The following is a 16,357-nucleotide window of genomic DNA, read 5'->3' as shown; positions in this document are numbered from 1 at the left end:
TCAGGGTCTTTTCCAATGAGTCAGTTATTCATATCAGGTGGCCAAAGTATTGGAGTTTCAGCCTCAGCATCAGTCCTTCCAATGAGTATTTAGAACTGATTTCCTTTTGGACTGGTTGGCTCTCCTTGAAGTCCAAGGGATTCTCAAGAATCTTCTCCAACTCCATAGTTCAACAGCATCAATTTTTCAGTGCTCAGCTTTCTTTATAGTTCAACTCTCACATCCATACATGAGTACTGGAAACACTATAACTTTGACTAGACAGACCTTTGTTGGCAAAGTAATGTCTCTGCTTTTTAATATGCTGTCTATGTTTGCCATAGTTTTTCTTCCAAGGAGCAAGTGTCTTTTAATTTCATGGCTGCAGTCACCATCTGCAGTGATCTTGGAGCCTGAAAAAATAAAGTCTCTCACGGTTTCCATTGTTTCCGCATCTATTTGCCATGAGACCAGATGCCATAATCTTAGTTTTTTGAATGTTGAGTTTTAAGCCAGCTTTTTCACTCTCCTCTTTCACTTTCATCAAGAGGCTCTTTAGTTCCTCTTCACTTTCTGCCATAAGGGTGGGGTCATCTGCATATCTAAGGTTACTGATATTTCACACTATCATAGCAAACACCCTCTTCCAACAATACAAGAGACAACTCTATACATAGACATCACCAGATGTTCAATACTGAAATCAGGTTGATTATATTCTTTGCAACCGAAGATGAAGCAGCTCTATGCAGTCAGCAGAAACAAGACCAGGAGTGGACTGTGCCTCAGATCATGAACTCCTTATTGCAAAATTCAAATTTAAATTGAAGAAAGTAAAAGAAAACCACTAGACCATTCATGTATGACCTAAATCAAATCCCTTACAATTACACAGCAGAAGTGACAAATAGATTCAAGGGATTAGATCTGATAGACAGAGTGCCTGAAGAACTATGGATGAAGGTTCATAACATTGTACAGGAGGCAGTGATCAAAATCATCCCCAAGAAAAAGAAATGAAAAAGGCAAAATGATTGTCTGAGCAGGCCTTACAAATAGCTGAGAAAAGAAGAGAAGTGAAAGACAAAGGAGAAAAAAAAGATATATCCAGCTGAATGCAGACTTCCAAAGAATAGCAGGGAGTACTTAATACACAATCTCAAAAATGTTTGAGGAATCTGAAAATAAAGATTAAATTGAAACTCAAGTATCAGAGTAGTCAAAAGAAGTAATCAGTTCAATAGAAAATGAGAAACAAGGAAGACTGTTGTTTATATAGCCAGGGATGTAACTGAGCCTTGGCTACATCAAAAATAAGACCCAAAAGAGAATAGATATTGATCAAATTATTGGCTCACTTTTATATTTATTCATCTATCAGAAATTAATTTAGCAATTAATAAGCCTTAGGAACAGGATGGTATACTGGGGATTCAATGGTAAGAAAGACACAGGCTCTCCTCTCATGAAGACTACAATCTAGATGAGATGTTAAGGAGCAGTTAAATAAAAATACAAGTATTTTTATTTTATTGATATAAAGAATAGGATGCTATGAAATGTATAGTACTGGGGCTTGATCTAGTATGGGTTAGTCAAGGAATGCTTCCTCACAAAGTGACATTTGGATTAATCAGGTGAAGAAGGGAATGAAGACTGCACAGGTGGGTAAACTGTATGTGCAAAGGCCCTGAGATGGTAGGAAAGTTGGAGCTTTTGTGTTATTGAAACAAGGTAACAGCAGCGCTATGGGAAGCATTTGAAGAATGCCAAGAAATAGGAGGCTGAAGAGCTAGGCAGAGCTTCACAAGCCATGGTATGGATTTTGATCCTTCTTCACAGAGCAATGGGAAATCTGTAAGTGTCTCTCTACAGAGGCATGAGATGATCAAAGCTATCTTAAAAAAAAAAAAAAAAAAGACAATTCTGATCTCAGTGTGTAAAATAGATCGTAATGGCACAAAATTGGAGTGGAAATGTTATTAGAAGTGGAGTGGAGTAGTGGCATTGCAGTAATTGAAATGATGGTAGATATAACTATGATAGTAGCAGTAAAGATAGAAAAAAAGATTTGAGAAATATTTAGAAAAAATAAAAGCAACAAGACTTGATTAACTGGCTATGGAGAGCAAGGGAGAGAAACGTCAAGGAAGACTCTTGGATTTTTTGCTTTGCGTATCTGAATGAACAGAGTTATCTTTCACAGAAGTGGGGATAATTTGAAAGAGGACCAGGTCTGGGGGGAATTCCATGCATTTTAAAAGTGTTTCAGGTCATGAACTTTTAAGAGATATGGCATAAGCATGTACTCACCTGGGAGGTTTTGTAGTTAAAAGTTTAATAATGAGAAAATAGAAAGAGAAATTAAGGAAACAATTCCATTCACCATTGCAACGAAAAGAATAAAATACTTAGGAATATATCTACCTAAAGAAACTAAAGACCTATATATAGAAAACTATAAAACACTGGTGAAAGAAATCAAAGAGGACACTAATAGATGGAGAAATATACCATGTTCATGGATTGGAAGAATCAATATAGTGAAAATGAGTATACTACCCAAAGCAATTTATAGATTCAATGCAATCCCTATCAAGCTACCAACAGTATTCTTCACAGAGCTAGAACAAATAATTTCACAATTTGTATGGAAATACAAAAAACCTTGAATAGCCAAAGCTATCTTGAGAAAGAAGAATGGAACTGGAGGAATCAACTTGCCTGACTTCAGGCTCTACTATAAAGCCACAGTCATCAAGACAGTATGGTACTGGCACAAAGACAGAAATATAGATCAATGGAACAAAATAGAAGGCCCAGAGATAAATCCACACACATATGGACACCTTATCTTTGACAAAGGAGGCAAGAATATACAATGGATTAAAGACAATCTCTTTAACAAGTGCTGCTGGGAAAACTGGTCAACCACTTGTAAAAGAATGAAACTAGAACACTTTCTAACACCATACACAAAAATAAACTCAAAATGGATTAAAGATCTAAATGTAAGACCAGAAACTATAAAACTCCTAGAGAAGAACATAGGCAAAACACTCTCCGACATACATCACAGCAGGATCCTCTATGATCCACCTCCCAGAATATTGGAAATAAAAGCAAAAATAAACAAATGGGACCTAATTAAACTTAAAAGCTTCTGCACAACAAAGGAAACTATTAGCAAGGTGAAAAGACAGCCTTCAGAGTGGGAGAAAATAATAGCAAATGAAGCAACAGACAAACAACTAATCTCAAAAATATACAAGCAACTCCTACAGCTCAATTCCAGAAAAATAAACGACCCGATCAAAAAATGGGCCAAAGAACTAAATAGACATTTCTCCAAAGAAGACATACAGATGGCTAACAAACACATGAAAAGATGCTCAACATCACTCATTATCACAGAAATGCAAATCAAAACCACTATGAGGTACCATTTCACGCCAGTCAGAATGGCTGCGATCCAAAAGTCTACAAGCAATAAATGCTGGAGAGGGTGTGGAGAAAAGGGAACCCTCTTACACTGTTGGTGGGAATGCAAACTAGTACAGCCACTATGGAGAACAGTGTGGAGATTCCTTAAAAAGCTGGAAATAGAACTGCCTTATGACCTAGCAATCCCACTGCTGGGCATACACACTGAGGAAACCAGAATGGAAAGAGACACGTGTACCCCAATGTTCATCGCAGCACTGTTTATAATAGCCAGGACATGGAAGCAACCTAGATGTCCATCAGCAGATGAATGGATAAGAAAGCTGTGGTACATATACACAATGGAGTATTACTCAGCCATTAAAAAGAATATATTTGAATCAGTTCTAATGAGGTGGATGACACTGGAATCTATTATACAGAATGAAGTAAGCCAGAAAGAAAAACACCAATACAGTATACTAACACATATATATGGAATTTAGAAAGATGGTAACAATAACCCTGTATACGAGACAGCAAAAGAGACACTGATATATAGAACAGTCTTTTGGACTCTGTGGGAGAGGGAGAGGGTGGGGTGATTTGGGAGAATGGCATTGGAATATGTATAATATCATATATGAAACGAGTCACCAGTCCAGGTTCGATGCACAAAACTGGATGCTTGGGGCTGTTGCACTGGGACAACCCAGAGGGATGGTATGGGGAGGGAGGAGGGAGGAGGGTTCAGGATGGGGAACACATGTATACCTGTGGCAGATTCATCTTGATATATGGCAAAACCAATACAGTATTGTAAAGTTAAATAAAATTAAATAAAAAAAAAATACACCACGAAACAAAATAAGACAATGCATTCAAAAATAGCTTGTATGAAAGTTACAGCAAAATCTTCCTCTGGCAGAACGGAATCTACCTACCAGGTTCAGGAACATAACGTTTGTTTATGCCATTACTGAAAAATGGGGAGCTGTTTGCTAAGATGGGAGCCTGGAGCCTGGGTCACTCTGGTGACTCACATAGAAAATTCTTTCCTCTGTTGTACAGCAGAAACTAACCCAACATTGGAAAGCAATTATATTCCAATTTAAAAAAAAAGAAAAGAATCACTTATATAGATGACATCCCCAGGATCATCCAGAGAAAGAACATATTAATATATAAGACAAGAGGATACATGCCGGACAAAATTCTGGAACACACCAATGCTTAGTTCATCTATAAGGTGAGGAGCTAGTAAAGGAGACTGAGAGGGAATGGCAGAGAGAGATGATCCAGGAGACAGTGAAATCATTGAAGACAAGGAAGGGATGGCTTCCAGAAGAATAAAAAGATAAACAACATAGACTGTTTCTGAGAGATCAAGTAAGGTGAGGATTGGAAAATGGCCATTGGATTTAAAGCCATGGAAGTCATTAGTGACCTTTGTAAGAATAATTTTGGTATAAAGTTCAGAAGAAACCAAGGCTTAATCTTAGTGGATAATAAGGAAATGGAGGCAACCTGTGCAACTGACTCTTCTTTTGGAAATTTAGTCATAAGAGAACAGTGGCTGGAGGGATGTGTACTTGGTTGCTCAGTCGTGTCCAGCTTATGGTCCCATGGACTGTAGCTTGCCAGGCTCTTCTGTACATAGAATTTCCCAGGCAAGAATGCTGGAATGGGTTGCCATTTCCTACTATAGAGGATCTTCCCTACCCAGGGACCAAACTCACCTCTTTTGTGTCTCTTGCATTAGCAGGTAAATTCTTTACCACCTGGGAAGCCCAACTGGAGGCATAAATGAGATCAAATGGGTTTTTTTTCCCCCTTAGACATGGGGGAGATATAGCATGTTAAACTCAATAGGAAGGATCCTATAGAGCAGGTGTTAAGGGACATAAGAGAGAAAGTTGTTCAAAATGTCTGAGAATGCAAGCAAGGATGGAATCTATTATAGAAATGAGATGGTGATTTTCACCTTTTATAGGAAGCAGTCTTCTATTCTGTACCTTAGGAAGAGGAAGGATAAGTTACTGGATGGATACAAAGACAAACAGGAGCCAAGGATGTGATTGTCTGGGAGGAAGTAAAGGTGCTAATGAACTGGGAGTTCTGTTGAGGTCTGAGGACAACAGTGATTAGAGGAGTTGAAGAAACAAGCAGAAGGATAGAAGGCTGTGGTCAGGTAAGTGGAGTAGTGTGTGTACGGGGGAGTGCATGAGAGTTGTGGAAAGGATGACAAGCCATGGTGTTGAGTGGGTCATCCATGTGGGGTTACAGTCATAGAAAGATGACAGAGTGTAGAGTGGAAGACTATGAGAGTGGTGTCAAGCTTGCACTGGAAGTGGGCATGACTAGGAGGCCACCCCATAATGGCCAGGTGGGAGAGAGTGCTACTGTTGAATGACAAGTAAAAGAGAATTCAGGAGAATGATGTTGAGAAGCCTTTTAGCAGGAGTTCAGGGTGAGGATCTGAGCTGCCCTGGGACAGTGGCAGGAGAGGCTAGAGCAAAATTTATGAGGCCGTGAAAGAATGAGTTGGTCTTTTTATTGATTGACAGATAGAGGAAAGCACAACTAAATCTCTTCTGAGACAAGCTGAACTTTATAATTTCTTTTAAACTTTTTTTTGCTGATCATTGTTGGCCAGGATGCAACTTGCATTTGAAAAGCCTTTATTCCTACATTAGGATACTTTGGGTCACAATGGCTGCAGTGTTGCTACCAGGAGAGGCAAAGCAAGCAAAACGAAGGCTCAAGTTCCTAAAAATGTAGAATATAGAACTCTCAGATGGAGGCTGTGTAGACAGCAGGCTAGCAATGATGTCCCACAGCAAGTGTCCCTGGGGTAACTCCAATCTCGGCTACTGGGAAAGGTGGGGGAGACGGTCAGTCTCTGGTTGTGCTGTAGTTGGGTCCACTTACCTCTGACACTGAGTGACACTGTGTAACTGCGCTGGACTCCCTGGCCATTGTTGGCCTCACAGAAGTAGTTCCCAGAATGCTCTGTCTTCAGAATGAGGTTGAAGGAAGCACCCCCTCCAGAGGCACTTGAGCTGCTCCCGAGGGTGACATCCTCATGATAAAACTGGTACAGGATCGGGGGAGAGCCTCTCTGGACCTCACAGTGAAGCTCTACCACGTCCCCTACCACAGCCTGGTCCCTGGGAGGCCTGAGTGTGAGAACAGGGCGAGATACTGGAACTGAAAGCAAAAACGAGTTAGTTGATATCAGTATCTTTTCCCATTTCCTCTATTTTTGTTTTCCAGAGGTTACCTCTGCTGATAATTTGGTGACACTTTCTAGATCTTTTCTACGTGTAAGAACACTCAGCCTTATCAACACAAATAAATGCATAAAAAACCCACATATATGCATGGGAGCACAAGACACGTACTGGTCTACAAGCTGATTTTCCCAATTAGCAAAATATCATGACCATCATTCTATGTTATTACTTAAGGATCTATCTCACTTGCTTAAAAAATAAATTTTATTGAGGTATAATTTACACGCATAAAAAGCAACTCTTTTAAATTTAAAATTTGATATTTTAGGGTAAATATTGCTTGGTTATTTTTAACAACCACAAAGCATCCCACAGTATGAATTTACTGTAACACACTTAAGCAATCCCCCTTTATGGAACTTTAGGTTGCTATCTTTTTCTAATTTTGAATAAGGCTCCATACACAATTCTGTGTATATATATCATTGTGCTTTGTCAATACATTTCTTAGGATAAATTCTTACAAGTGGGATTTCTGGAACTGTGATATAAGTATTCAAATAATGATATATAATGCTACATTGTTCTTCAAAAAGTTTCAACCAATTTGCACTTACATTCATGGTTTATAAGAGTCTCTTTCCCCCACTCTCTGATCAATTATAGTCACATAAACACACAGACTTATTTTCCTTATTATGTCTCTTTTCCTAATCTTAAACTTTACAGTTGTTTGTCTGAAGAATTTACTTATTCTATCCTATGGGAACCTTACACTTTACTGATTTTTTATGGACTACTAGTGAATTATAATCCATTAATTGATGAGTTGCAGTCTGTAAAAGTATTCAATTATTTGCAGAATGAAAACTTTTGAATCTGTCATTAATTTTTCTAAATTACCAAATGAATTTTTGTCCTCCATTATGAAATAGGAATAAAATTGGTTTTTTCATTTCCTCAATTCCCTCTGACTGATTTTTCTTTGTTACATGTATTTTTAACTGTTTTCAGTTCAGTTAAGTTCAGTCGCTCAGTTGTGTCCAATTCTTTGTGACCCTATGGACTGCAGCACACCAGGCTTCCCTGTCCATCACCGACTCCCGGAACTTACTCAAACTCATGTCCACCAAATCACTGATGCCATCCAACCATCCCATTCCCTGTTGTCCCCTTCTCCTCCTGCCTTCAATCTTTCCCAGCATCAGGGTCTTTTCCAATGAAGTCAGTTCTTCATATCAGGTGGCCAAAGTACTAGAGTTTCAGCTTCAGCATCAGTCCTGCCAATGAATATTCAGGACTAATTTCCTTTAGTATGGACTGGTTGGATCTCCTTGCAGTCCAAGGGACTCTCAAGAGTTTTCTCCAACATCACAGTTCAAAAGCATCACTTCTTTGGTGCTCAGCTTTCAGTATGGTCAACTCTCACATTCATACACAACTACTGGAAAAAACAGCTTTGACTAGATGGACCTTTGTTGCCTTTTACTGTTTTAACATTTATGATAGTTGCTTTCTATTCTGTAGCCATAACTCTTATATTGCCTAGCCTTTGTTTTTTGTCTTAATCAGTGATTTTCAACCCTATTTGTACAATATTTTCAACTGAGGATGTGTTAAAAAAAAAAAAAAGGATTATGAGTCCTCATCTGAAAGATTCTGAAGTAAACTGGTCTGGAGAGAGCTTAATAAAATATCTTTTTCAATATTCCTAGGTGACTCTTTTTTTATTTAATTTTTAATTGGAGGATAATCACTTTATAATATTGTGATGGTTCTTCCATACATCAACATCAGTCTAATATGGAGCCAAGGCTGAGACCTACTGATGTGAATAGATTCAGTATTCACTTTTCATATCACGGTTTCTTCATTTTGAGTCTTTTATATTAATTTTTATCTCTGCTAGGCTAGAATTTGTCATCAAATAATTTTTCAAGAGGGGTTAATGGGTACTAAGTTCTTTGAATCCTTGCACATTTGAAAATGTCTTTTTGATTTGATATCAGTTCAGTTCAGTTCAGTCACTCAGTCGTGTCCGACTTTTTGCGACCCCATGAACTGCAGCATGCCAGGCCTCCCTGTCCATCACCAAATCCCACAGTCCACCCAAACCCATGTCCATTGTGTCGGTGATGCCATCCAACCATCTCATCCTCTGTCATCCCCTTCTCCTCCTGCCCTCAATCTTTCCAGCATCGTGGTCTTTTCAAATGAGTCAGCTCTTCGCATCAGGTGGCCAAAGTATTGGAGTTTCAGCTTCAAAATCAGTCCTACCAATGAACACCCAGGACTGATCTCCTTTAAGATGGACTGATTGGATCTCCTTGCAGTCCAAGGGGCTCTCAAGAGTCTTCTCCAACACCACAGTTGAACCACTGTTTTGAACCACAGTTCAAAAGCATCATTTCTTCTGCATTCAGCTTTTTTATAGTCCAACTCTCACATCCATACATGACCACTGGAAAAACCATAGCCTTGAATAGATGGACCTTTGTTGACAAAATAATGTCTCTGCTTTTTAATATGCTGTCTAGGTTGGTCATAACTTTCCTTCCGAGGAGTAAGCATCTTTTAATTTCATGGCTGCAGTCACCATCTGCAGTGATTTTGGAGCCCAGAAAAATAAAGTCTCTCACTGTTTCCATTGTTTCTCCATCTATTTGCCATGAAGTGATGGGACCGGATGCCATGATCTTTGTTTTCTGAATGTTGAGGTTTGTTGTTGTTGTTGTTGTTTTTTAATTTAATTAATTTATTTATTTTACTTTACAATATTGTATTGGTTTTGCCATACATTGACTTGAATCTGCCATGAGTGTACATGTGTTCCCCATCCTGAACCCCCCTCCCACCTCTCTCCCCATCCCATCCCTCTGGGTCATCCCAGTGCACCAGCCCTGAGCACCCTATATCATGCATCAAACCTGGACTGGCGATTTATTTCACATATGATATTTTACATGTTTCAATGCCATTCTCCCATATCTTCCCACCCTTGCCCTGAGTTTTAAGCCAACTTTTTCACTTTCCTCTTTCACTTTCAAGAGGCTCTTTAGTTCTTCAGTTTCTGCCATAAGAGTGGTGTCATCTGTATATCTGAGGTTATTGATAAAACTCTCAATTCTCATTTCTCCTCTGAAACTGCCAGTCTGAACATTGCTTCTCTCTTTTAGTATTGACTTCTATGTAAAATCTAAGACAACTTAATATTTTTTCTTTCTGAGATGACTGGGTTGTGATTTTTTTGCCATGATCACACACACACACACACACACACTCGTGCATGTGCACGTGGATATTTTTAGCCTTGAAAATCAATAACCTCATCAAGATATGTCTTTTAATCTACATACTCAAGTTTTCTTCAAGTCAAGAAATTTTTAAGTAAACCTTTGAGTTTTGTTTCTCTCTTTAGACACTTAATTATCGACACTTGTGGTCTTCATTATCTGATCTCCATATTTTAATTTCTTTTTCCTTTTTCTGTGTCTTTCTACCTTGGGTTCCATATTATTTTCTCATACCAACTCCATTCAGTTAACAGATTTCAGAAGTATGCATTTCCGTCAAATTTGGATTTTATTTCTAAAATAGCTTTATTGTTTTCTTTGGTTTCTCTCCTGACCTCTGATATATATATATATATATATATATATATATATATATATATATATACACACACACATACATACTTGTTTTTCTTTTCTGTTATCTTATCATCTCTTCTTTAACCTCATTAATTTCCCCATTGTACTTTTCTCCCCCTGGAGTCCATAAGTCTTTATGGACATAAGTCTTTTCTTTAATTGTATTAAGAATATCCAGAAAACTTTTTTGTTCCCTAAAGCAATTCTTCTTCTTAAAGTTATTAGGAATTTTGTGCTTTTTCTCTCCCTTTTATAGTTTTAAATGCATCGAAGCAAAAATTCCCATATTAGACTTCTTTTGTTTATGGCTTATACTTCAATGAATAAAGTTATATTCAGGCTCTTGTATTTGCTTGAGAATGCTCTGTGTATGTGTGTGTGTTGATAGATTCAAAATGGGCATATCTTATCAGTTTATATTCCCACGAAATTTCCATGTCTTCTCTTTGGGGTATATTCCCTCAAAAAGAAAAAAAAACACACACACAAAACAAATTATTTTGTCAGAGAGTCTGCATGGCTCAGTGTGAAGCTGCTCAATTTGTGTGTTAATTTAAGGCTCATTTATTTCTGTTCAGTTGGTATAAGCAGATGCGAAGACCAGTATTCTCTCCCTAGTCTTTTCTTCCTCATCTCACCTGAAAGACTTTTTGTCCAAGGAATTACAAATGCTCACTGAAGACCTACTTTGTGCCAGACACCAAGTAGGTACAGGGATGCAGAGCAGACCAAAACTAAAAAGGTTCCATTTTCATGAAGCTTATACTCTGGTATTCAGAAAGATACACATGAAACAAGAAATAAAACGGTTTTAGATAACATTAAATTTGAGAAGAAAATAAAACATGGTCATGAGAAAGAGGATGTCTTTAGGACTTGGGACTTTCCTTGATAGCTCAGCTTCAGGCTTTAGAGTTTGAATCTCAGAGCATTTACATTTCATAAGTAATCTCTTTACTCAACAATTTATATAGGGGCAGTGTCTTCCTTTGGTCATGTTTTACTATGATCTGAAACAAGAACTGTCAAGGAGCAAGAGATCTTTCAGACTGATCACTTTCAAGATAGGACCATAGTAATAAGGACTCCAGATGGACTCATGGGTTCCTAACAGGAACCCACAGACCATAACAGGAACTTGCCTAATTTAAAGTCTGACCAGACCACACTTGTAGTTACCATCATATTCTGACTAATTCCTGTTTCTCAAACCCTAAAAGTGATTCCCCTAACTCCTCCCCACCACCTTGAAGGATGATGAGACTCTGTCAAAGTGATGCTCTCCTTTGCTTTTCCAGGTAAAAAAAAAAAGGGACACCCACCTTATTTCTTCCAGAGAATCATGAATTCATTACCTTTGGGTTCTTATTCCAACTCAAATCACAGAATGCTGGGGCTTTAAGGAACACTAATTACTGTCTTACCTAACTTTCAAGAGAAAGTTAAACAGTAAGACAAAGAAAATTTTAAAATTTTGCCTAAATTTTGAACTAGCTATTTTCACAACTAGGGCTAGAATTTGGGTATTCTTATCCAAACTGATACCACACAACTCAAGCAAGATGTTTTACATGTACACTGCTCATTCTAGGAAACCTCAGAGGCCCTGCTGTGTATATCATTCCTAGAAAAACTATTTTCTTCAATGTAGTTCATTATATGTCATGCTGTCCCAATTGACCCTGCTCCCTCTGCTACCACTTGTTGAACTGGAGGTGGGCAGTTGGTTTAAGAAAATTTCATGTGTAGACTTGCCTGTGGCTTATGAGGTGTCTTAGAGCTAGGCGGCTTGGCTAATTAGACTTGTTAGAAGCACTGCTTTGGTAGCAAACCATACAGCATTGGCAGCTGGGGCAGACGTTAAAATACAGAGCAGGATATCCTATTGCAAAGTCTAAGACAGTCACTGATGAAATTTTCAGGAGGTTTGAGGCAAGATAAGTTCATAAGGTAGAGTCTTAAGAATAAGAGTGAAAGCACTTAGGAGCAATACGAAAAATAGGGCAGAAGGACAGAGAAAGGAAACAGATGGCAGGGCTAGGAGTAGATAATAATGAAAGGATCTAGCTCATCAAGCATCAATATCACCTGTTTTTGAGAAATAAGTTGAATTCTGAGAAATCTCTCAGTTCTTATTCCATGAATCTAGATATGTTGTCTTCCTTTTTTTTTATTCCCTGGATTTACTTAGCAAACCCTCACCCCCCAGAGACATCAAGGTCTTTTTATTTCTTATCTAAAATGATCTGATACATCTGACTCAAGATTTCTCTGTCTTTCTTTCTGCTTCTATGAAAAGAAAACTGAACTTTCACTCTCTTCTACACGAAGATTCCAAAAGTAAACGGAAGCAATTTTGATCCTAAAATGACACTTTTTCACGGTTCTATAGGCAACCATGAACTGTACACTGATAATTCGTATACATGTACAAATATATGTCATACTGCAACAAAACTGTTGAAAACATAATACAAAGAAATGACACTTGTGTTATTACTGAGTTAAGTCAAAATATCCCAGAAACCCCAGAAAAACCAGTGAGTTGGCTTCTAGGAGGCCATTTCTTCTCTTCCTTTCACTTTCAGCCCTCTTTAAACCTACTGTAAGAGTCTGAACTGGAGAAGGCAATGGCACCCCACTCCAGTACTCTTGCCTGGAAAATCCCATGGATGGAGGAGCCTGGTAGGCTGTAGTCCATGGGGTCGCTAAGAGTCGGACATGACTGAGCGACTTCACTTTCACTTTTCACTTTCATGCATTGGAGAAGGAAATGGCAACCCACTCCAGCCTGGAGAATCCCATGGATGGGGAAGCCTGGTGGGCTGCCATCTATGAGGTCACACAGAGTCAGACACCATTGAAGCGACTTAGCAGCAGCAGCAGCAGCAAGAGTCTGAACTGCTGCAGAAGCTTTTGGAGAAAGTAAGCTCTTGCCCACTATATGTCCATATGCCTGAGCTTGTAGCTAAATTAATATGTAGGTATTAGTGGGGAGATATGAGATGCTTCTGTGCATCCAGTTAAGAGAAATTGGTTTGGAGACTGAACATGCAGGGCCTGAAAAAATAATTTGGGAACATAAAAGTGTTAGTCTCTCAGTCATGTCCAACTCTTTGTGATCCCATGGCCTGTAACCAGCCAGGCTCCTCTGTCCATGGAATTTTCCAGGCAAGAATACTGGAGTAGGTTGCCATTTCCTACTCCAGGGTATCTTCCTGACCCAGGGCTGAAAACTGGGTCTTCTGCACTGTAGGCATATTCTCTACCATCTGAGCCACCAGGGACTTTTGGGAAAATAAATTCATTTGGTAAAAGTGGGGGAAGGTGTTGAGCTATCTTAGGGGCCTAGTTGAGTGAGGGCTGAATGAGGACTGAAGCCCACAGACAGATGGTTCTTTGAGAAGGGAAATAAGATGACCATTAGGTTGATGGTGTAGGAAACAGGGAGATCCATGAAAATCTCTGAAAGGAGTTGGCATGACAAGGATCTGGGTCAAGGATGGGTCACTAGCAGGAATCCAGAACTTACCAATGACAGAGAGGTTAATGGTCTCACTGCTCTGAGGGCCAAAGCCATTGTCAGCTGTGCAGTAGTAGTTCCCAGAATGCTCTGCAGTCACAGAGAAGCTATAGGACCTTGTTCTCCATGAAGTAGCTTCTATCCTTGTGAGCAACACATCTTCATGAAAAAACTGGTACCAGATGGGCGAAGACCCTCTCTGAACTTCACACTGAAGTCTCACCTCATTTCCCACAAGAGTCCAGGTTCCAGGAGGGCTGAGGGTGAGGACAGGTTGAGACACGGGCACTGAGGGAGAGAAAAACTTAGTCGACAGTTGCTTCTGCCACTGCCTGGAACTGTTAATCAGTGACTAGTGAAATATCCAGTCTTATGTCCACCGGCCCTCAGGACAGCATGAATCACACTGCCCCCTAAAATTGGGCTTGGAGTTTGGCCACACATAGATGGCAAAAAAAAAAAAAAAAAAAACCCCGAGATTCAAGGCTCAACAGAAACCATTTTAACTTCATACTGAGCTGACAGTCACTTTCATGGACTTTGGGACCTTAAGCCAAGCAAGCAGAGGTGAATTCTTGACTCAGAATGGATGCCCCTTGCCCTGCTTCCAGCCCCTCCCCTCTGTGTCCTCTCACACTGCTGCCTAAACAACTCTAAAAGTGCTTACTCAAGAAGGACATCTTTGGTATAACTATGATCCTGCTCCCTGTCTTTGTATCTTTTATGGTTGTGTATCTGTAAATGATCAGTGCTTGTGTGCTCAGTTGCTCAGTCACGTCCAACTCTTTGTGACCACATGGACTGCAGCCTACCAGGCTCCTCTGTCCATGGAATATTTTCAAGCAAGAATACTGGAGAGGGTTACCATTTCCTACTCCAGACTATCTTTCCAACCCAGGAATCAAAACAGCATCTCCTGTATCTCTTGCTTGGGCAGGCAGATTCTTTACCACTGAACCATCTAGGAGTATCTGATAGGAAAGGGACAAGTGACAACTCAATGACCATGGGAACTGATTTTGTAGCTATGGGGAACAATGTAGTTAATGAAAATCAGAAATCTGTGGATTAGCAGGACAAGAGGACAGAAAAAGAGAAACACTGGGGCTCCTCAGAGTTGGGGTCCAGGAGAGAGCTGCTCTGCAGGAAGCTAGGGGTGTGATAACATCTGAGTTGCTCATAGTACAAGGCTCAAAAGCAACAGACAGCTGTCTCAAGAGAACCTGGGTATTGAGAATGACATAAGTTTGGTCAGAGGAAGAATCAGGGAAAACTTGAAGGTGGGAACACATTTTTGGAGGGGTCAAGGATATAGGCCAGCCTTCCCTTGTGGCTCGGCTGGTAAAGAATCTGCCTGCAATGTGGAAGACCTAGGTTTGATCCTTGGGTTGGGAAGATACCCGGGAGAAGGGAAAGGCTACCCACTCCAGTATTCTGGCCTGGAGAATTCCATGGACTTTATAGTCCATGGGGTCACAAAGAGTTGGACATGACTGAGTGACTTTTACTTTCACAAGGATAGAGGCCAGGGATGGGTCACTAACAGAACTAGGGCTTACCGGTGACAGAGAGGCTTATGGACTCACTTCTCTGAGGGCCAAAGCCATTGTCAGCTGTGCAGTAGTAGTTCCCAGAATGCTCTGCGATCAGAGAGAAGCTATAGGATTCTGTTATCCATGAAATGGCTTCTCTCTTTTTGAGCAAATCATCTTCATGAAAAAACTGGTACCAGATGGGCAGAGAACCTCTCTGAACTTCACACTGAAGGCTCATCTTATCTCCCACAAAAGTCCTGGTCCCAGGAGAGCTGAAGGTGAGGACAGGTTTAGACACAGGGACTGGGGGAGAGGAAAAACCATAGTCAGCAGTTGCTTCTGCCACTTTCTGAAGCTGTCAATCAGTGGCTAGTGAAATGTTCAGTCTCATGTCCACTGGCCATCAGGGCACCCCAGAGCCTTCCTGGCTTTTCTCCCCACCTCTCTTCTGTTCTCCTTGTTGGTCTTCTCCTTTCCCATTAGACCTGGCCCTTCTCCTTTCCTGTCTCCTCTTGTTAGGTCACCTCACTCCCATTTTCCAGAGGAATTGATGTTATTGAGGAAGAAGTCCCTTAGTTTGCTGCCACCAGACTCACACCATTTACCTGCATCAGCCCCTTGCTTCTCCCCTGTCTGGTGACCTTGGACAAGCTGCCCCTCCACCAACTCAAGGAGGATCCTGCTCTTTCTTGACCCTGAGCTCACCTCCATGTGTCCCAGATATAAATTCTCTGCATCTATTCACTTCTTCCAAACACCACTTAGATGTGCTTAATCCTCTCCCCTTTAGTAAAACAACAAAACAAAACCCTATCTACATTTAATGTTCTCAATGTTTCTTTTCTGTGGAAAGACTCATAGAAGAAGCACTGTCTCTACTTTTTTCTCTCACTCTGATAATTTGCTCAATACAACCTTGTTTTTATCCCCACCAACATACTAAAGTTGATTTTTCATGTTTGTGATTATAATGATAATGATGATAATAATAGACACTTATGATATAATATG

The 16,357-nt window shown here is 39.8% G+C and overlaps 1 protein-coding gene across 5 annotated transcripts in view; it reads right to left on the bottom strand.

The window, feature by feature from the left end:
* FCRL5 (Fc receptor like 5) overlaps positions 1-16,357 on the bottom strand; it is a 64,024-nt gene that overhangs the window by 17,005 nt on the left and 30,662 nt on the right. For 3 of the 5 annotated variants that reach the window (XM_024989905.2, XM_024989901.2, XM_024989903.2), the window contains exons 8-10: positions 15,371-15,649; positions 13,821-14,099; positions 6,334-6,612 (exon numbers count right to left, since the gene is read on the bottom strand). In XM_024989905.2, the coding sequence (XP_024845673.1) occupies positions 6,334-6,612; positions 13,821-14,099; positions 15,371-15,649 (837 nt within the window). The remainder of the gene's footprint in view (positions 1-6,333; positions 6,613-13,820; positions 14,100-15,370; positions 15,650-16,357) is intronic. The other 2 variants (XM_024989902.2, XM_024989904.2) reach the window with 2 other exon arrangements.

Source organism: Bos taurus, chromosome 3 (genome assembly GCF_002263795.3).
Source record: "Bos taurus isolate L1 Dominette 01449 registration number 42190680 breed Hereford chromosome 3, ARS-UCD2.0, whole genome shotgun sequence".
Classification (NCBI taxonomy): Eukaryota; Metazoa; Chordata; class Mammalia; order Artiodactyla; family Bovidae; genus Bos; species Bos taurus.
Note: the sequence above shows the minus strand (reverse complement) of the source record. Positions and strands in the feature narration are given on the sequence as shown.